The sequence below is a fragment of the Formica exsecta genome, unplaced genomic scaffold (assembly GCF_003651465.1).
Source record: "Formica exsecta isolate Colony F162 unplaced genomic scaffold, ASM365146v1 scaffold127, whole genome shotgun sequence".
Classification (NCBI taxonomy): domain Eukaryota; kingdom Metazoa; phylum Arthropoda; class Insecta; order Hymenoptera; family Formicidae; genus Formica; species Formica exsecta.
In genome coordinates this window covers 30675-54060 of record NW_021848602.1, presented here as the reverse complement: position 1 = coordinate 54060, position 23386 = coordinate 30675, and the positions used below count along the sequence as shown (strand labels likewise).

General features: G+C 36.4%; 1 protein-coding gene across 1 annotated transcript in view; it reads left to right on the top strand.

The window, feature by feature from the left end:
* LOC115245696 (laccase-like) overlaps positions 1–23386 on the top strand; it is a 222779-nt gene that overhangs the window by 180284 nt on the left and 19109 nt on the right. The window contains exon 7 of the mRNA XM_029824122.1: positions 12100–12290. Coding sequence (XP_029679982.1) covers positions 12100–12290 — 191 coding nt within the window. The remainder of the gene's footprint in view (positions 1–12099; positions 12291–23386) is intronic.

The following is a 23386-nucleotide window of genomic DNA, read 5'->3' as shown; positions in this document are numbered from 1 at the left end:
GAGGGCGTAACTTACTTATCTCTAGCAAACGCTAGACGATGCGTGTCCTAGAGTCGAACGAACGATACAGGGCCTTAGACAGGTCAACGACCGGAAGGGTCGCTCTTACTCTGTCCACGGGCCGTTCGGTCGGCGGTCCCTTTTTTGGTAAAGGAACTGAATCCTTATTACCAGGGACGGGACCCTGTGCGATTTCGGGTAACGGGAAGGCAGTCGGGTTAATAAAATACTCGATTTTAAAATTTAACTTTACATTTATTCAAAAAATTGGAAATGAATGATTCTAAAAAAAAAAGATAAAATTTAACAAAGGAACATTTAATTTGATTTTTAAATTCTTATTTATAAAAATACATTTTCTTAAATTCTAAAATGTACTTGTGTTTGTGTGCGTGAAGGTAGGCGAAGGAAAATTATATTCTCGCGGGTGTTACAATAAATGCGGAGGACATCAACCGGAATTAAAAGGGAAACTAAAATTTAAATTCCGGTTGGAAATTTACAATAAATAGTTCAAATAAAAAAAAACTATTAAAAATAAATTATTAGAGGAATGAAAGTTGGACGGTAGGAATAAAAGGGGAGGAGGATTATTAAAGGTCCTGGAGTTGCACCGTGGAGGGAGAAGGAAACTTCATCTAAAAGACCTCAATAGGGACGGCTAAAGGAAAAGGGCAGCCTGGGACAAAAAAAGGAATAATGGAGCCAGTTGGACTGGTTTGAAGGATATGGTGAAATTGATCGAGGTCCACTAAATCTGGACCGACGCGATAATTTTCGTCCGTAAGAGGCACAAATTGGTGGCAAGTCGGGAGTCACACTGTAAAATACAGGTAACTCGTGACGATTGGTGGCAAGTCGGGAGTCACACTGTAAAATATAGGTAACCCGTGGTGTTTGGTAGGAAGTCGGGAGTCGCACAGTAAAATTCAGGTAACTCGTGATGACCGTCAGCAAGTCAGGAGTTACTCTGTGAAATGCAGGTAACTCGTGACGATTGGTGGCAAGTCGGGAGTCACACTTTGACACTCTTCTACGAAGTCCTGAAGGGCTTCTTCGAAAACGCGCGACTCTTCTGAGAGATCGGGCGATTCGAGGGGAAAGGAGGAGGGAGGAGGAGGAATTCTCGAGGGTTGAGGTTTAAGTGGGGAGTTCGAAGAGGGGAGGGGGAGTAGGATTTCTCGGCGGTTGCTGGAAATCAGCGAAAACGGGCGAATATCCGGAGGGAGAAGGGGGACCAGGGTTTTCCAGATGTTGCGGAGATTCAGGGAAGGTAGGTGGATGTTCAGGGGGAGAAGGAGGAGTAAGATTTGCTGACTGTTGGGAAGGTAGGCGACGGGGAACGCTCGGGGGAAGAGACGGTGAATGATACTGATTGATCCAAGAATTATTTCAGAATGCAAGACGTAAAATAATAATAATAATAATAATATAAACAAAAAGGGAAAGATAAAAATTGAAATTGTTCAACCCATTTGCTACTTGAGAATGCGTTGGTACTTGTAGTGACTAAGTGTGGTTCGGCTCCAGCTGTCGTGGCTGATCAGAATGGGCTCGGCAATGATGGCTCGGGAACCCGGCTTATTGTGTTGCTGGTTTAAACACGGCTTGTTGGCACTTAACACTTACGTATCACTAAGTCTTTCACTTTTATTTGAGCTCGCTCTCTGCACAATTTAGAGTCGCGGGAAAACTTGATCTCCGAGCTGACTACTAGCTAAGTAGTGAGTCGGTTGAAGAACGAAAACGGAATGAATTTTCGGGCGAGGATTTCGCGTATCCGCGAATCTTAGCGGCTCCCCACGTACCCTCTCCATTAGGCCATCAGAATTCTTTTTTAACAAATCAAATCTTTACTATTTACCCCTCTCATGAGTAGGAAGTGCTACCCTTCCAGAAGAAGGTCCAGAAATTGCGCCTATTGTTGTAGGCTTTTGTTTTTAGAAGTTAAGTCCAGCCTATTGGAGAGTCCGTTATGATCGGCTAAGTTGACATTTTTATTATTCCCGCTGAAATTTATCTCAAACAGATAACACAAGAGGGTGGTCTGGCAGGCGAGCACGCGGTGTCAAGTATCGCGAGTTCTGCTTACGGATTTTGGTTTCATCCGTAAACCATCATCCGTGTCCCTCTCCTTGTTCTTTGTTTTAAACCCTTAAGCCCGTTGCGCGGACCTTAGAGTTGAATATTTCATTCATCTGTTTGTTTTCCGTACGCATATGGTCTAGATTTCTAGCGTTTAAGGGCCTCTTATCTTTGTTTAAAATTTTCGAATCTTTGACGTGGGTTTTAGTCCCGGAATATTTATTAATCCGTCTCGAATTTTCAAATCTTTGACGTGGGTTTTAGTCCCGGAATATTTATTGATCCGTCTCATAGTTAAAAAATTGTATCGTTCTAAAAGATTAGTCTCGCCTGCTAGATATCTCCTTGTTTATTGTTTACGTCGTGTGCAGAAAGGTTCCAGAGCGTAATTTTTTATATCAGCGAAAGAGTTCTATGAAAGAAAAGAATCGTGGAGTCCACCGGATGTAACAATACATATCAGATACTTTTAAATTATATTTTATCGTAATAATGGTAATATACACAAAATATACTGAATAAATCTTTTATAATTATTTATTTTATTTATTAATATTTTTTGTTTACATTACGACATTTACGACTTCATTTGTTAGTCTTACACATAAAAAATGTCTCAAAGATATCGTCACTCAATCTATTTCGCCGTGGTACTAAAATTTGACCACCAGTGCTAAATAATCGCTCAACCGATGCTGATGATGATATAATTGTGTTGAACTTTAAAAACAAATGTTTCATATGAGGAAAACGTACTATTGATGCGATATCTTTTTGTTGTCTGACAAATAAGAGAGAACCTCCATGCCGATACCACTGTCAGTTGGTTCTACATGGTCTTGATCATTTAAAAATGTAAAGAATTGGTCATCTTCCATGGAAGATGCTGAAGAGACATCAGAAGATATTCTGGTTTTATTTTTTAAATACGCACATTTTTTTGCTTCTGTAATAAGCAAGTTTTTGCAATATTCGTGGTCCAGAATCGTTTTTGGGAAAATCCCTGCTTTTCGTATCAAGTTTAGCCATTTCAACTTAAGTTTAGGAACAGTCACGGATAATGTAAGGTTTGCTACATGTATTGTCAAAATTCATTACACTATTCTTGAATCTTTTGTTAATGCTATCTATTAGAGCAGTGCTCGGAGATAGTTGCCCTTTTCGGGCCGATATGTGAAACGACGCCTACAGTCCCCCCACTACCGCTCGAGACTCGACAGCCGAGCCGCCGAGTAGAGCCTCGAGCGGTAGTGGGGGGACCGTAGGCGTCGCTTCACATATCGGCCCGAAAAGGGCAACTATCTCCGAGCACTGTATTAGAGCATTCTTCAAGAGTTTGCAATTAGGTAATTCGTGAAGAGTCTGCAAATTAATTTTAAGTTGCAGCAAAGCTGGCAAAACATATCCTAAATAACAATAGTTTTCTCCCTGTAGCAAATCAATCGTGCATGCTAAACTCTTTATTACCACGACATATTCTTCAAAAAACTCAATCTCGATCATTTTGAATCTTGGCTTATCTAAACGGTCGCAAATTTCGTTTAAGTGACTTTTAATCGACAGCAATTTACAAACTGCATCCTAACTTGAATTCCAACGAGTGGAGCAAGAAACTTGCAGTTTAGTATGTGAGATTTCTTCAATAATATCTGCTGACTTCGTTGATCTATGTATTGTGTTCCATAGTGTACTTGCTGTAGAAAATGAAGAATAATATAATTTCTTGTATTTGATATTAGATAGGGCTACACGTGAATCTGTTGTTGCAATTAAATTCAATGTGTGTGACATACACTTGTATTGTGTTGGCAAAACAAATTTTTCTAAATCATCATCAAAATTATTTGGAAGTTCAAATTCAGATATAACAATGTCATCTTCGTTTTGTAAATATTCTGGCTCTTCTTCAATTTCGTCTTTATCAAGTGAAAATATACGAAATGCTTTTCCAAAATTTGAGGCATTATCCGTGACTGTTCCTACAATCTTATCGACAGATAATCCAAATTGTTGATGAACATTACTTAGCATTTTTGCTATTTCAATGTGCGTGTGAGTAAATTTCATACGGCGACATGCCAGAACATACGAATTTCTTTTTAAGTTATCATCGAGGTAGTGACAAGTAATTTCCATGAAACTTCGGTTTGTACAACTCCAAATGTCTGCAGTAGTGAAAACAAGCTGAGTTTTGGAAACTCGAATCTTTATTTTAGCAATCGTCGACTCAAATTGTTCTTCAATCTTTTTCTTTAAAGTTTTCCGTGTTGGTAGCTCAACATTTGATATACCCGATATAAGATTTTTGAATGATGGTTTCTCGACGGTTGCAAGTGGTCTAATTTCATTTATTATGTACGATAACACAAGCTTAATAACCTAGAAACAAAAACACAACAGTTTTGCTTCCTCATAGAAGAAGCTTTGTTTCCGTGACAATTTTTTTTCGAGTTTTTAATGCCAATGTGTTCAGAATGTTCGAAAACGTCGAAAAATCATATTTCTAAAAAATGTATGTATGTATGTATGCATGTATGTATGCATGTATGTGTGCATGTATGTGTGCATGTATGTGTGCATGTATGTGTGCATGTATGTGTGCATGTATGTGTGCATGTATGTGTGCATGTATGTGTGCATGTATGTGTGCATGTATGTGTGCATGTATGTGTGCATGTATGTGTGCATGTATGTGTGCATGTATGTGTGCATGTATGTGTGCATGTATGTGTGCATGTATGTGTGCATGTATGTGTGCATGTATGTGTGCATGTATGTGTGCATGTATGTGTGCATGTATGTGTGCATGTATGTACGATTTTTCCTTTGCCAAAATTTTTTCCGAGGCTTAGTTTTCAAATTATAAGCCAAAATAGTTAACGAATTACGGGCCGCGTACGCGAGGCAGGCAAGGGCGGCGCAACTTACCGTCCGATGCTGATGATTATATGAAGCGCTCGCTGCGATGATTACGCAGGTATTCAGAATACCTACCCTTAAAGGGTGTTGCGCAAATTTTCGGACACCCTGTGTAAATATACCTTATATATAAATAATACTAACCTCTTGACCCTTATTCTTTTTAAGGAAAGTCTTCGGACAGAGAGAGGCAAGCGTTTATCATTATATTTTTGTCCCATTATGTGGACACACTATATATTAAAAATTAAAAACACAAAAACACAGTTTTTTGACTTCAACGTGTTATAACGCGTTATAACGGTTGAGCGCGCGATAATCTCTTGTTACGCGTATGTACAAAACACACGCGACAAACTGAGCCTGAGCTGCCGCGCACTGATATGATCGCGTTCGTCTGTTTGCATGTGTGTGTGCGTACAGCCGACTTACTGCCCGATACGTACATACTTACGCACTGACTGCTATAGATATCGCGTTATAATGAAAATGAAAACTAATGCACATCTTTATAAATGTTTATCTTAATAAATAAATATTATACAACCGAATAAAAACATTGTTTATTGCTAACATTGGTTATTGCTAAATTAATTTTATACATAAAAACATTATTTATATTTAACGAAAACATTATATAAAATTAATTATATGGATTATTAATTGATAAATTACCAAACTTTAATTCATGTGTGAGAGAGTAATATACATGTACGCACTAACATATCGCAATTTCTAATATCTTTTTTCTTTCGATCATACACTTACTCTGTTTCTCTCTGTATCTCTCTTTCTAATCGTTCGCTTACTACGTACTGCATATCGCTTAGCTTTATTCTTCTAGCATATTCGCTTACGCGTTTACTCGCGCTTCTCTCTCTCTCTCTCTCTCTCTCTCTCTCTCTCTCTCTCTCTCTCTCTCTCTCTCTCTCTCTCTCTCTCTCTCTCTCTCTCTCTCTCTCTCTCTCTCTCTCTCTCTCTCTCTCTCTCTCTCTCTCTCTCTCTCTCTCTCTCTCTCTCTCTCTCTCTCTCTCTCTCTCTCTCTCTCTCTCTCTCTCTCTCTCTCTCTCTCTCTCTCTCTCTCTCTCTCTCTCTCTCTCTCTCTCTCTCTCTCTCTCTCTCTCTCTCTCTCTCTCTCCTCTTTGATAAAATGCCGAGTGCGGAGTTCACTTGTTAGGCACGTGCAGGTTGCAGGTTTTTTATATTAAGTAAATGTTGACGGCACAGGCCCATAACTAAACTGTGATTTTATCATTTTTTTCCACTTTTCATATGAAATGTTAAACTCCGCACTCCGTTATTATGTATACTTTAATTGTGGAAAAGGATTTTTTGATATCTATAATCAACAAAAAGATTTTGCAAAATAAAGTTTTTATTGGTAAAACAGACCCTTTGAGATCCCTTTAAAGGAGCTTAAACTTTGTAAGATAAAATGATGAGGAAGCAATGTGCAAGTTTCTAATTTGCACAATTCAGCTTGTTTATTTATATAATTGTAAAATTCTATGTTGAGTATAATTTTGCAAATCTGTTCTTTTGAGACAGTGTTTCTCACTAAGATATTCATATTCTGATTCATCAGTTTTGAGTGCTTTGCAGGTATTGGATCGGATGTTTCACATGATATTGAAGATGCATTTTTGTATTTTGCTTCTTTCTTTTGTAATGCTTTTTTTTAATAATGTTGAATGTTTTCTCTGTATAAAAAAAATATATATATATATAGACATTACCAAGTTATTAATAAAAAAATGTCAGAATAAGCATGTGAGACATTATCTAGCTATCACTCCAGCTTAAAATAAGATTTTAACTACGTATTTTACTATATTAGATGATTATTTCAACAATCATTTACTTTGTATATCAATCGTTATAAGAAAATCTTAATTAGCTAACAATATTGAGCCCCTCCCTTCCTGATTTAAACTGAAAATCAAAACGTATATTGCGTAAAATCGTACAACTTTCAAACCATATTCGTAGTTAGAGAAAACCATGATCAAAGTGCTCTGCATAGCTGGAGACTATTATATTAATTACAGTAATTATTTAAGTTAACTATTTTAATACTTATTTTAATTTTCTATGCTACTATTTTAAAAAGATACTTGCCTTAATATGCGTATAAAGATTTCCGATTGCATTTAGTGCACCACTGTACTTGTTCCCACATGACATACATTCAGCAATTACTTGCGTCGAATTTTCCTTTTTATTCTGAGAATCGTTGGAAATTATTTTAAATAATTCTCCATCTATGATTCCAGGAGTTACAGACATCTTTTTAATTTCCAATATTTTTAGCAATTTTTAGGTTATTACAACTTTTAAATACTTTGTATTGTCTACGAAGGTTAGCTACATCTATAGACTAGATAGTAGATAGTCATTTTATACATAAAGCCCGTCACAGCGTCGGCGCCTCGCTGTGATTGGCCAGATGAGAGTCGGCAGTCGTCATCGACAGTCGGGTCGATTTTCGCAATTGGTAGTTTTATGTCTGATATGGGCTTTAGTGGAATACACTATGTGCGCAAATCTATGTGGCGCCACCAATGACAGTAAGGCCATAGGCAGATAAAAAAAACATACTTTTTTCCATTACAGACAAAAAATAAGTGAAAATGTATCTGAAAAGCAGTTCAGATACTATGTTTTGTATCTAGATACAGATACAGATACAGATACTCCGATTCGAATGTATCTCAGATACAGGCTCAGATACACAAAATGTATTTAGATACTGTATCTAGATACATGTATCTAGATACTACCCAACACTGCACATAGTATATTCGTCAGAGTATATTCTTAGTGCCAAACTCCAATGTGAATCTCAACCTCCAGTGGAATGAATCGAAAGTGTCTAAAATCTAAAATTAACAATTAGGTGGAAAAACTGCCAGATAAAAGCCAAAGCGCGGGTATCGGTGTGTGATCGAAACGTCACGGTTGCTCTCTTATCTTGATAAAGATATTAATTTGAATAAAATAACGGATATTTTAAGCAATGAAAGTACCTAGCAGCTGTAAATAAAAATTCGACGAGGAAATTGATCAATGATCTGCATGAATTGTTGGCGAGATGAAAAAGTCACAATTACATTTCGGATATAACAAGCGATTGAATTGTACGGATGGCATTTTACCGAGAACCTGTGGATTGCCGAAAATTCACAAACCGGACTGCCCGTTCAGGATCATCGTCTCCTCGATCAATACTCCTCTACATCCCTTAAGGGGGGAAACCAGTGTAACGATATTGTTGCGTTCGTCGCTCTCTCACTTTCTCACACTTGCGCACACGCAATAAAAGGACACTTCCGTAAAAAGGAGAACAACTTTATACACAGAAATATTATATAAAATTCTTAAAAATAGCCTTTTTTTAGCCGTTACACTGGTTTCCCCCCTTAACTACATTTCTGCATAACATTATTTACAATGCTATCCCCAGAGCACATAGCCAGATCTCCAATAGCTTCGAATTCGTTCAAAAACTATCAGGCACATACATTGATGACCAATTTAAATTACTATCGTTGGATGTCATCTCTCTTTTTACGAACATTCCATTAGATTTAGTTTTGGATAATATTTTGGAAAGGTGGTGTTTCATTGGAAAAAATGTAATATCCCTCGGAACAAGTTCTTGACGGCGGTTCGATTTGTATTCAATTCAATGTATTTCACTTTCAACAAAAGAATATATCAACAAATGTTTGGAGCCCCCATAGGCTCTTCCCTGTCCCCTATCATTGCGGATATCATTTTGTAAGATTTGAAAAACAGAACATTAGATATGTCCCTTTCAATTTGCCTTTTTATTATAGGTATGTGTACGATACAGCTTTAGCGATTCCTTCCTCTATGTTTACTGAGGTTCTAACTATCTTTAATTTGTTTCATCCGTTTCATTTGTTTCACCTTCTCTGAGAAATGAATTGAATTATAAATCCATAAAAAAAAATGACCCACTATACTATAAGAGAGGAACAATTATTGGTTTAATACATCGGGCCTTTTCATTGTCACACCCGATATTCCACGAGAAAAACTTAAAATTGATAATCAACATCCTCCTAGACAATAGTTACCCCCTAGCTTACATTTTCAGTACAATTCGTGAAAGTATAAAATACTTATTTACAAAAAATCAACCGAGAACTATGACCAGAGAGAACGATCAACCGGAGGAACCGCATTCATTCTTTACGGTACCTTATATTCCAACCTTTTCAGAACAATTTAAACAAGTTCTACGCGATCTTGACACGAGATCATCATATGCTGGTCTTGACAAGCTTCGTGGTTTTGTCAAAATACAAAAAGAAAAGACTCAATCCCTAAGGATTCATGCAAAACAACTTAGAATATAAAATTTCATATAAGGATTGCGATGCTTATGTCGGACAAACTTGCAGATAGCTAAAGAAAAGGATTTTCAAGTACCGAAATCATATACGTAGAAACACATTACTCCCTCATTTCATTCTGCGGCGAACATCTGTGCCAGCGTGGATGCTGGTAATCTATTCACTCCGTGCTGACAGTGGAAGATCAGATTATTAATTGGGAGCAGAAGAGGGGGCTGCTTAGGCGAAGTAGTTTAGGATGGGCTATTTGAAGAGACTTCCATGTATACTGGTGATCAGTCAAGACTCATCGCTGAGCGGTTATGGGCTACGAGCGGTTACCAATTTTCAATCGTCTAGTAGTCTAGTACGATTGGACCGCTCTGGAGATGTGCTGGATGTATCGTCTCTCCGTGGCAGTCGGCATTGCAATTGAGCGGGATTCCAATATACGCTCTGGAGTTGTATATATTGTGTTAAAGTGGCATAAGATGTGAGGTCTGAATAGCTCAGCGATAAGAGCAGTTGCCCGGAAAGCAAAAGACTGTTACGATTCTTGATACAGAGCAGTTGCCCGGAAAGCAAAAGACTGTTACGATTCTTGATACAGAGCAGTTGCCCGGAAAGCAAAAGACTGTTACGATTCTTGATACAGAGCAGTTGCCCGGAAAGCAAAAGACTGTTACGATTCTTGATACATACCTTGCATATTTTTTCAAGTCCACAAATATTATTTTTTAACAATTATTTGTCGGGTTGAAGAAGTATGTAAATGCCCTATACAGATACGACAATGCCGCTGCCGCGGATGGATGATTACTTGGTACGTGCCTCCTGTCGCCTTAAATCCCTTCTTCACTTCATTCTTACTCTCATTACGAATCACAGATTTAAGGCGATCATGAATTTGACTGGGATGGAATCGAAATTTTGGATAGTGAAACTTCGTTCGGTAAAAAACTGGTCTCCGAAATGCTGTTCATTAAACGGTAAAAGAATGGCTTGAATCTGCAGAGTAATACGAAAAGTTTACACCACGCATTTGCGACAATAGTAGAGAACTTGTCAAAAATTAAAAAAAAAGATTGATTGGAAAATTTGAGTTTAAATTTAGATTTGAAAATTTAGTTTGAATTAAAAATTAATGAATCTTGTCACATTTGTCTTTTCCTGCCGTGTTCGGTTTTGTGACTTTGTTTTATGACTCGTTTTTGTGACTTGTATTTTCTTTATAATGGAGAACTTGCCAAAAATTCTAAAATTAATCGATTGAGAGACTTTTGAATTTGATTTTAAAGTTTGAATTGGATTTAAAGATTAACTTAATTTGCTGCATTAGTCTTTATTTCGTTGTTTTTGTTTTTTGACCTTTGTTTATGACCATCTTTATGACCGTTATTTTTGTGACCGTACTGACCGTACACACGCGCGCGCGCATGTGTCGTTGATATATCTAAAATATAATATATGAGTAAGTAAAAAAAATGGAAGCCTTTGGATCGCGCAATTTTCAAAATCTTGCAAAGTAAGTTCCAGAATAGATGATAGAGAGAAGGCCATCAGAATGCATTAAAAAAACTGATACAACTCATATTATGCAATAAAGATGTATGATCTCATGTAAAAAAACACAATTGAATATTACAAGTGCATAACTAAATAGTAATATCATAAAATGTTAACATTTTATATTCTTTCTTGCAACCATTTTTTCTGTTATTAACGTAAGAAAGATATAGTTTATATAAAATATATAAATTATGTGCTAGGAGAATAATATAATTCTGCACTTCTTTTAATGTACACGTATATAAATGTGGAATAAATTTTTTAAATATACGAGGGCTGTATGATAAGTACCCATGTTAGGGAAGGAAACGCATTTAAAAAAAATTTTTTTTTATCTATTTCTCAACTTAGTTTCCTTTCAGCTGGATACACTTAGTCCAGCGATATTCCAACTTTTTTAAGCCATCCAAAAAATATGATTTGTCGAACTCTGCAAAAGGCCTCTGTTTCGGCGATGACCTCCTCGTTTGACGTGAACCGCTTTCCGCCAAGCCATTTTTTCATGTTTGAAAACAAAAAGAAATCTGAAGGATAAGATGAATGAGGCAGCAATTGAAAAAAGGAATCAAATCACTGACCGATATTGCTCTTTTTCCATGGTTGCAAACAAACACAAACTTGCCCACTTTCAACAACTATCAAAACAAAACTATTCGATAAATCTGTCTGAAATTTTGACAGGCGTCGTTCGAAAGATGGCGTTAAACGATAGTATACAGATTTTGAGTCAGTAGCGCTATCAGTCGTTAAACACGGGTACTTATCATGTAGCCCTCGTATGTAACAGTGGAACCCCATAATAGCGTACTGTACGGTAGGATCTGGAATGCTATAGCAGGTTATCTCCACTCTGTCCAAATTCAGAACCATAGCAGTCACATAAGACTTGTGCACGAATATGTCTTTTCAACCATATCGCCGGAAGAGGATACTGCGCCCACAAATCTACCCGCTTGGATTGTTACTCCCACTCACGCTAGCCGGGAGTAACCTAGCACGTATGAAAGGGATACTTCTTCTATTTTGGGATGCGCTATAATGGGGTTCCACTGTAATACTTTTTATATTTTGCACGTACGCGAATATATTTATTATTTATAATTATTATTATGTGTAATTATTATTATTTATAATTATTATTATGTATATTTATAATTATGTGTAGGTGAACGTGTTGATTTTATTTTGAATGCGAATCAAACTTCGGGTTATTACTGGATACATGTACGAGGACTTGGAGAATGTGCAGAAAGAAATGCAGGAATATATCAATTAGCAATCCTTGCCTATAAAGGCAGTTCTAAATCGTCGTTATCATCATATCCAGGATATTTTTTCGGTGTATCCAGAAATATTGTGAGTACAGAGAATTTTACAAGTCTAAAAGTTTGCGAAATCTAAATAAAATAAAAATATCTATTCTTTTTTTATTTCAAAAATATTTAGAAAATTTTAATGTTTTAAAATCTGGAAAAACATGTTATATTATTTATCACATAATAATTGTCCGTTTTAGAGTCCATCGTTTTTGTCGAAAACTATCACTCGTACGGTAAAAATGAATAGGACATAAAATGTTTATCTCTGTAAGATCTAAAACTTTTGTCTGAAACATTTATCATGATTTTCCGTATTTACTGAGATAAGCGTAAAAAACTATAATTTTTATGGGTTTTTCATGGTTTTCACCATGAAAATCAAATAGTCGCCAATTTTCACTATAATATTCGTAATCAGCGCATCAAAATACATAAGAATAGTGAGTTTCAAAAAAATTGGGAGTGAGTACTTTTTGGAACTACACCCATTTATTAATAAGCAACATCTTTATTTTGCATTTTACATAAAAAAATTGTTTAAATAAACAGTTTCAATAAATAGTTTAATAAATAGTTTCAATAAAATAAATCTTAAATTTAACAAAGTCTAAATCTTAATTTTGCGGGCTTTAATGCTTGCAAATTCTTTAATAACATCTGAAAAAATCTATATCATTTGTTGCGTCTCGTTTAATAGAAAGCAACGCTAGCCTATTTAATCGTATCTGACTCATGGTTGAACGAAGGAAAGTTTTAATTAGTTTTAACTTCGTAAAGCTTCGTTCACAGGTGGCAACACTCATACCCATGGTAAGAAAAATTCTTAAGGCCACTATCATATTTGGGGGTATTTCTGCGAAACCTCATTGAACAATCCATGCAAGAAATGTTGCTACTAACCACTCAACTGCTGGTATATCTGTTTCCTTTTGACCATTGGAACTGCTCATAAGTCGTCGCAGCTTTCTTACTTCAGATTTGAGCTCATCGGAATTAATGTCGTCGTAGATGTTGCGTAGCTCATCAATTTTTTGCCATATGTATTTATCGTTACATACATCAAGCAATATTTTTAAGCTCAAAAATCCGAAGCGTCCGTTTAACAAAATGAGTTGTTGGAAACGTTGTGTAATTTTTTGGTTCATCAATAAATTCTAACATTTCCCGACGTACCTCTTGCGGCAACAAGCCAGCATCATCTTCTTTTTCTCCTGTCATTCTTTTCTTTTGTCATATGCGCTTTGAATGGGGATTTTTTTTTGCTCGCATATTACATCAGCCAATATCTTGTTGACAAAGCTATCTCTATTTTCGCTGAAAAAATATGTTAAAGTATTAATAGCAATCACTGACTGGTCGAGACCCAAACCACTTGTTTGGAGGCATTTCTGGATTCTGTCTATTTTAAGCAGTATCTTGCTCTACAAGTGCAGGTAGCACAAAAAAGGAAAAATAGTTATACTGGCATATACAATATCTGCATCACCGCGTGTGCCAACATTTTCCGATTGATCCATAAGAACTTCCAAAGTATCTAATACATCTGTATAATGAGAACTGATGACCCGAACTGTGTCATGCTTCGCCCTCTAACGCGTCTCGACTCTCTTTAGAATTACAGGTATTGTTTGTTTTAACACATTCCAGCGATGAGTGGATGCAGAAAAAAACGTAAAAATTATCTCTATTGTTCTGAAGAAAGTAGTCGAATGTACACCCTGTCCGGCAGCACGAACGCCAGCTAAGTTAAGACTATGATTAAGCAATGAATTCAGCTTTGGGATTTATATCTTTTATTCTCTGCTGCACTTCATGGTGAACGCCTGACATTGTGATAACATTATCGTAGCCTTGGCAGCGACAATTTTCGAGCATTTTAGCAGCTAGCTCTCATTCAGTGATTCTAAAATTATTTCTGCAATTTTCTCAGCAAATTTTTTTTTATGGAAAGGAATCCCAAAAAGCTTCTTGACTTTTATTTTGCCACTGTCAGTCTTTATATCGGATTATTTCTGTCATCTGATCAATATGTGCAATATCTGGTGTACTGTCAAAAAGAATAACATAGTACTTTGTTTCACGTATCTCGCTCAAAATTTTATCTTTCACACAACGTGCAAAAGAATAATAAACTCATTCTGAATATCTGGTTAGGTGACAAGAAATTGTTAAGCGTTATTTTTCGCTAGCCAGACGAATATATACCAGATGTTCTTTCATGACAAAATTATACTTTTCTATAAATTTTATTAGTTCTAGGAAATTATCAGCACTGTTATTAATATTGTCAACGCTTTCTCGATGACCACGGAGAAATAGATTCTGCTTGGCTAGAAACATGAATGCATCCAAGATTCGTTCAAAAACCTTAATCCAAGTCTTAATTTCTTTCTTAATTTGATCTTGATGTGATCAATCAATAACCTGTTCTTTTCTAATCCTTATTTCTAGTTCTTTCCCACATAAGGGTAGAACTATCTTCATATTGCTTTTCTTTTGGATTGAGTTTCCACTATTGTCAAAAGCCATTTCTCGTAAAAGCGCTTTGTATATGTTCCGAATCTTTAGAAATAAATAATCGGCAGCAAAAGCAATATAAAGATTCATTGACTGTAGAGTATACCATCCATGTTCGTAAGCATCTTTTCAACATTATGGAGTTGCCGATAGAACCACGCACTAGACAGATAGTCCTTATCTGTCCGTTGGTCCCTGTACCACTTATCATTGCTGCAGCGAAAGGTCCTTCCTTATTTTGGGCCTTTCAAAACTAGTTCTGTAATTAATGTAACTTCTAAAGGTATTGGCCACGAGCTTACCTCATTTAAACTAAAGGATTTTAATTCATCTTTGTTTTGTACAGCAATTGTCTCTTGGCAGTCCTGATGACTTTTGTGATGACTTTCCGTTTTATTTATTCCCGGTATTTCAATTTTCTGACTTCCGATTATTGTGATATTTAATTCTTCATTAAGTTTAGGCTGTTTAATTTCAATTACTGTACGAACATCATCTGTCTCTACGTTGCTGATTTCATAGACATATGAAGATAACGGCTTTTGCTTTTCTTTCAAATATTTTAAAAAAGAGCCAGCCTGTTTTTGCTCTTTTCTATCCCTATCTGCCTTTCGTTTTCTGTATTCAGCGTCTGAGAGTTTCTTGCTCACGTATCGTATCGTATCGGGGGTGCGCGCAACCCCGGTAATGCTAACAAGAATTCGCTAGGGTCCGCTCAGCGGGGTCGTCGCGGGGTCCAAACCGTCCGTCTTGATCGGAAGTATTGCTGTGATCCCCGCAACTATCTTCTTCTGCGTGCCGCGCCCTGAGACTGCAGCCTTCCTGCAATCTCCAAGGACGGCTCCGCACGGTCCTAAGTCCTTGCGCGAAGATCTACTCGCCGTTCCATGTGTCGCGCATCACGCGCGCAGGTCCTGATCACGTCGTGCCAAAGGATTTGCCGTTAGTTGTTTTGACGACTGGCTCCTTTCCCCTTGAAGATCATCCGAGATCTCCGATAGCTGTTTCTTGATGTTACTTTTCGGTCTCCCGATTTCTCCGCCGATGAGGCTCCCAAAATCCATATTCATACGAAAAGTAATGATACACGAAATTAAAAAAAAGAATCGCAATTAATAACGCCTCTCTAGAGATTACGGCTCTCGCAATTTTTCGTCTGACGCGGCCGTTCAGTTCGCGTTTTGCGATCGGAAAGGGATCCGACGGACGCGCGCGAGATGGCAATGTCACAATATATATTGTTTCTTTGAAAATAACGAGTGTTTTAAATACTTACCGATTCAACTTTAGCGACAGAGCTTAACCGCCGGTACATACACCGCCGAACAATTAAGTTTTGAGACTTGCTTCGTATTTCCGAACATTTGATCCGTTTGTGTTGCCATTTTAGGGGATTATTCACAACTCAATACTCAACACGTGATGCAAGTTTTAAATTATTTAGTTCAATAGTTAATGAGATATACTCACGCGAAGTTGTGTTACAAAATTTTGTTTAAAAATCGGTGTAATGGAAGAAACGCTTGACAACGCGCCAACATTAAATTCTGCGTTAAATTAGAGAGGTCGCCAACAGAAACGTTACAAATGATTCAACAAGCCTACGGAAAATCAGCATAAGAGTAACGTTTCGAAGATACAGATGATATAAAAAAAAACGTGACTCAAATTTTGAGAGGGCTTGCTTCAGAAGACTATCAAAGCTGCTTTGAGCAATGACGGAGACGTTGAATTAATTGTAAGTGTGTCGAGTTAGGTGGTGACTACATTGGATATTTGTAACATTTTTTTGGCGATTTCTCTAATTTAACGCAGAATTTAATGTTGGCGCGTTGTCAAGCGTTTCTTCCATTACCCCGATTTTTAAACAAAATTTTGTAACACAACTTCACGTGACTGTATATCATTATTAAAAGGAAATATAATGATAATTGTCGCTGTCGGAAAACCCGTTCGCATGCGAGATGTCGGTCGTAAGACTCTTTTTTTACAAAAATGACGATTTTCCATAAAATGACTGCCCTTATTTATCAACAACCCTTTTAAGAACGTGTTAAGGGATGACTTCCCGGAAACGGATACAGTAAATTTCAAATATACCGTCATAGACGTCACACAGCGACGAAACACAAGGGATGCACACAACAAAGTATAATTTTTTTAAAGAATAATTTATACTCTTTTTTTAAAGAATAATTTATTTTCTAAAAGAAATTTTTAAATTATTAATATTTTTTTTACAAATAATATAAATTGCAGTTATATTAGCAACGAAAAATAATTTTATTATATCTAATAGAACATATGTATATATTACACTTAATGTACTTCTTAAATCAATAACAGTATTGTTTTCACAAGAAATTTATGGAGCGGAAAAAAATATGCGACGTATTTGTAACGTATTAAACATTTTTGTCAAGTATTCTCCAAGATTTATAAAAAATAGCACACTGTTTTCTCATATCATTTATGATAATTTAATGAAAAGGACAAATACTTAAATTTTTAAAAAGCATGAATATGTAAAGGCATAAACAATAATAAAATTTTTTTTAAATTTATACATACGTAATATATGCACACATACACTTATTTGCACTGAACCGTGACAGAAAAATGTGTACGAAAACCGTGTACGAAATCATACACTGAATTGTTTGTTCAATTCAATAGATGCTTTTATACTAATGCATACGTGTTCCTTTGCATGCAGTTATAAATAAAATTATACTATTGCATCAATGTCACTTTATACATAGATTACGCGGTTGCATAAGCGCATCTGTTTATTGATTATATTGATAATGAATCATTATCTATTAACTTTGAACATCTCGTCAAAGATTGTTGATGTTGTCAAGATCACTATCCTGAATAAATATCAAAAAATTTTAGCCGTCGCCGTTGTTTATTAAAAAGTTATAAACAAAAAATGTTTCACGAATTGCACATAATTTTTGGACATTATGTACATTTAATAGAACTTACTCTTAGCAGATTCATTTATTTACATGCAGTAAATCGAATGCGTGGGCAGGAGAGGGGGTCTGCTCCTCCCCTGCACCCTCTTCCCCAGAAAAACCTAACTTAACCCAATCCTTTTCTAAGAGGCACGGGAGACACATTTTCCGCCCGCACGTTTAAATTATCACGTTTCAAAAAATGTAAATGCATTATAAAAATGTTCCGAACAATAAAATGAACAATTTATTCATCAATCAGTGGTACAGAATTAGTTAATGGATATAAAGAAGCCGTTAGTTTGAAAAATTATGGTATTTGTTCATTGAAATTATATTGTCTTTTAAAAAAAAAAGTTCAGCTAAGTAATGTTTAAGATGTTTTTCTAACATTCTATAACGCAGAGGTCCAGAACGCATATCTCGCCATAATCGTTCAATATTTTGTGTGTATACCTGTAACAGGATCCACAAAATTATTTGAATGATTAACAATATAGTGTTCATAATTTAAATCACTCAGACGGTTGTATCCTTTTCAAGCATCACTATAAATTACAGTTATAGGTACAATATGTTTTTGAATAATTTCATTCAGTGTCTCCGTCGAATGATTTTCGATAGGAAGTATAATATAGCGAGGACTGTTCCACTCGATAGTACCAGAAACCCATTGACCGCGAATTAATCGCCCCCGGTTATACTTTCTTTTCCAATTTTTGTTTCATCAATCTCTACTATAATTGTGGAACCGGCATTGCAATAGTCAACCAAGTTGATTATTATCATTATCTAACCATTAAGCTAATAATTGCAAATAATATGAAATTTGCAAAATAATATAATGATATTGATATAACATATATTTTTTAATTGAAATGTGTACGTACTTCTCGATAACAGTTAGTCCAATCAACAACAGATGTAGAAGACATTTGTGATTCTTGTTGTAGAAAGTGTTGTCGTAGAGGCGGCATAATAAGAAAGTGTGCAATAAATTTACATGTTTTTTCATATCCATACGTGACCGTAAAAACCATGTACCGAGGAAAGGACTAATTGTATAATTGCACATTTTTCTTTGCCTTTTACATGCTTGCACTTGTTTGTAATAGTGATCTGTACATTACAAAAAAGTTTTAACGAACTGTTACGTGTATGTATTACTGTTTGACATCGAGGACACACAATTTCTCGTCGCATCTCTCTCTCTCTCTCTTTCTCCCCCTTCTCTCCTTCCCTCCCACCTCTACCTCTCTCCCTCCCCGTCTTTTCCTCCCTCCCTCCCTCCCTCTCCCCTCACCCTTCCCCCCCCCTCTTCTCCCCGTCTCTTCCTCCTTCCCTCCTCCCTCCCTCTAACCCTTTTCCCTCTCTCCCTCCCCCACTCCCGCTTCTCTTCGCATCACCCCTCCCTCCACTACCCTCTCCTCTAAACCCCTTCCTTTCTCTCCCTCTCTCGCCCCTCTCTCCCTCCCGCCCTCCCACCTCTCCCCCTCTCCCTCCCTCTCTCTTACTTGCATTTCACACAAATAACACAAGCTTGCGAATTTAGAGTATTAAAAGTTGTTTAAGATTTATATGGTTTCCTACGTAATTTTGTGCGCTGAACACGGATCTGGCCGCAAAAATTGCCTATCACGTCAGGTTTTTGAGATAAATAGTCCAAAAATGACGATTTTGGCTATATTCATGAAAGTATTATAGAAAAAACAAATTATTTCCAATATTTTAACCGATGGCTTCATATAGTAATATTTTTCCTCTTTAAAATCAATTTTTATTTGTCAATGTGCGATTTTTTTCGCCGGGATATATCAAAAGTTACGAAGAATTTTTGAAAGCATAGGAATACAGAATACATATGTATACGTATCTTTTTGTAATCTTAAAATCAAAGTCGGATTCCAATCTATTTTAATTTTTAATGTTAATTGGCCTTCTCGTATTCTAGTAGTCTCTTCGTATTTTAGACGCTTATGACACGTAATTTTGTAGTTGGAAAAGTGATCTCGAGTGCTTATAAGCAGGCCAGCAGACTCTCCTTCTGGAGAGCTCCCCTCGAAAGATTTTCTTAAAATTGATATTTTTAAATGGTTCTTTCTTATCGTTTTGATAATATTACTGATCGTTGTTCTAATTCTCATTTTAATAAAAGTTGGAATTTTTTAATTCTCTTTACATGACACAATGTCCAAAAGAGTTCGTGTTAATGATCCAGATAAATTTTGCTATATTTGCGGTAAATATATCTTCAAGAAACAAATTCTTAACATCAACGAATTTGTTAAAAGTCTTGCTATGATTACTTTGAAAGGCAAATGCATCAAAATCCAACATCAGGATAAGAATTGGGTTTCAGATTATGTTTGTAAATTTTGTGTTAAGAAAGTGGGATAAGGGTATTGTAAAAAATATGCCTTTCAATGTATCGATGATCTGGCGAGAACCTCGCAGTGATGAGGAATGTTACTCCTGTTTGTGTAATTTGATTGGTTATTTTAATGAAAATAAAAATTCAATAAAGTATCCTGAAGTATACCATCAGTTACGAAATCTATCCCTGTCACAAGTACTGACATTTTTCCAATTTCTTTAACTTTAAAGGGCAAATCTAAAAATGATCATAAATAGAAGATCACATCTTGAAATAGATGATAGTACATAGTGACACATGATGAATGTAGTAGTGCAACACCGCAACTCTTTGATCAAGCTGGATTAAATGATTTGGTAAGAGATTTAGATCTGCCGAAAGACAAAGCAAAGAGCTTTTAGGCTTTTAGGTTCTAGATTGCAAGAAAGAAATCTTCTTGCTCGAAAAACAACTTTTTATTGGTATAGATCTCGGGAGAATAAATTTCTGAAGTTCTTTTCTAAAAAAAATTCTTTGGTGTTCTGTAGTGATGTGTCAGGTTTGTTAGAGAAATTAGGAGTAAAATACGATCCTAATGAGTGGAGATTCTTTATCGATTCTTCTAAGAGAAGTTTAAAGGGCATTCTTTTGCACAATGGCAATAAGTATGCGTCAGTTCCTATAGCTTACTCGGTGTACTTAAATGAGTCTTACTAATATAAAAGTGGTCTTTGAAGCAGTACAATATGAAAAGCATAAGTGGAAGCTTTGCGGAGACTTAAAGGTTTAATGCATCGCTCTTGGACAACAAGCCAGTTACACAAAATATCCTTGTTTTATATGTCAGTAGGATAGCAGAGCTAGAGAACTGCGAGAATTGGACAAAAAAGAAATGGCCATTAAGAGAATCATTAAGAACAGTATTACAAAATATGGTTGAACAACCTTTGATCGATCGAAATAAAGTCCTATTGCCTCCCCTGCATATTAAATTAGGATTGAAACAATTTGTTAAAGCTCTTAACAAAGAAGGCAAATGCTTGAAGTACATTCTTGAAAACTTTCTATCATTGAATAAAAAAAGGCGTCTCTGTTGGTCTTCAAATTAGAACGCTCATGAAGAATACAGATTTCGAGAAAATAATGATTGAAGTTAAGAGGAAGGTATGGATAAGTTACAAGAAAGTAGTTAATAGTTTCTTGGGAAATACAAAGGATAAAAATTACAAAAACATCTAGTTACAAACATGTTAAATAATTTTAAAAAATTAGGTTGTGATATGAGCCTCAAAGTACATTTTCTGCATTTTCACTTGTACTTCTTTCCTGAGAATCTTGAGAGATAAAAGTGAAGAGCAAGGGGAACGGTTTGATCAAGATATTAAGGAAATGGAGTAAAGGTACCAAGGAAGATGGACTTCAACGATGTTAATTGACTATTGCATGTGTCTTAAACGTGATGAAACCAATACTTTTCATAAAAGACGTTCTAATTCTCGAAGTTTTAAAGAGAAAAGAAAAATATTTTACAAATCGTAATTTTATCTTTCGCCTATAGCAATTAAAAAGTGTTTGTATCAATGTGCTCAAAAGATTTTTGTATGCAAGTTTATCCTTTATCTGCATAGAATTGTAAATTAAAGATTTAGATTTTTTTCTTCATATAAAGATTTCATCTTCCGCTAAAATAAAAGTGTTTTACAGGATTCTTCAGGGGTCGCTGATTTCAAATCTGGACTAAGGCTTTTAGAATTCAAAATAATCGAATTGATATGGCGATTTCACATATAATTTTTTTCCAAAATTTTATAAAATTTTAATTTGAGAATCCGCCATATTGAAACTGCCACATATAATTTCGCAAATCTGACTTCAGATTTAAAACCAGCGATCTTCAAAATTCTTTGAAATATATTCAGTTTATCTGTGCTAGTGCCCAGTTTCTTCAGCCTGTTGGGGCTATACTCCTATGTTTTCAAAAGTTCATAATTTCTAATTGGTATATCTTGGTGAAAAAAAAATCGCACGTTGACAAGTAAAAATTGTTTTTAAAGAGGAAGGATAGAACTATATAAAGCCATCAAATAAAATATTGGAAATAATTTGTTTTCTCTATAATACTTTCATGAATATAGCAAAAGTCGTCATTTTTGGACCATTTTAGTCCATTTATCGGACTTCCGTTTCCGGTGAGATAGAAAGTGGTCGAAGAGTGTGTGCATGTGTGGGAATATTAGTGAAGTGGGGTGAAGTAAGAGTGAGAAGGCTGGAAAGTGTGTAAGGAGGGAGTGAGAGAGAGACGGAGAGTAAGGTGGAGTGTATGGTCGAGTGTTCGAGTGGAGTGGAGGGAAGGAATAGAGGGGAAAGGTGGTTGTATGACTGAGAGGTTAGGGCCTGGGAGGAGTGGCAGGAAGATAGGTGTGGGAGGTGGCGACAGCTGACGGAGAGAGAAGGAAAGAGACGGCGGGCGAAGGAAGTAGGCGCGAGATTCGAAGAGGTGATAGAGCGGAATGGATGGGGAAGTAAGTAAGGGAAAGCTGGGGCCCGTAGGAAGATTAACGAAGGGAAGAAGTGGGACTGTGGGGACAATAGAGGAACTACTGAAGAGGAAAAGAGAGACGGAAGGATTGGGTAAGGGTGGGAAGGGGGAAGAAGAAGAAGTATTCCGCCAGACAAAAAAAGCGCAAAGATCGCCTGTAGGGAAGGGGGTGAAGGAAGGAGAGGGGGGTTTAGAGGGAATGATGAGGGGGATGATGGAGGAAACAAGATTTATCTGGAGTAGGGTAGAGGAAAGTTTAGGGGAAATAAGAAGGAAACTAGAGGAAATGAAAAGAAGAGAAGAAGAATGGAAATTAGAGAAAGAGCGATTGATAGAAAGGATGGATATGTTGGAGAAAAAATTAGAGAGAAGGGAGGGGGGGATAGAGATACAGAGGGAATAGGAAAGCTGGAAAAAAGAGTTGGAAAATTAGAAGAGGAGGGGTGAGAAGGGAGAGAAAAAAAGATAGGAAAATAGGGTTGGTGGTGGAGAGAATGGAAGAGATGGAAAGAATAATGGAGAGGAGGGAGAAGGAGGAAAGAAAGAGGAATGTGGTAGTAAAAGGTTTGAGAGTGGAGGATGGTAAAGTGAAGGAAAGGATTGAGAAGGTGTTGGGAGAGATCGGAGTAAGGGTGAGGATGGAAGAAGTAAGGCAGATAAAGACAGGTAAGGAGGAATGGGGGGAAATGGTGATAGTGAGATTAGGAAGTGAGGAGGAAAAGAGGAGAGTGATGGAGGGGAAGAAAAAGCTGAAAGGGGGA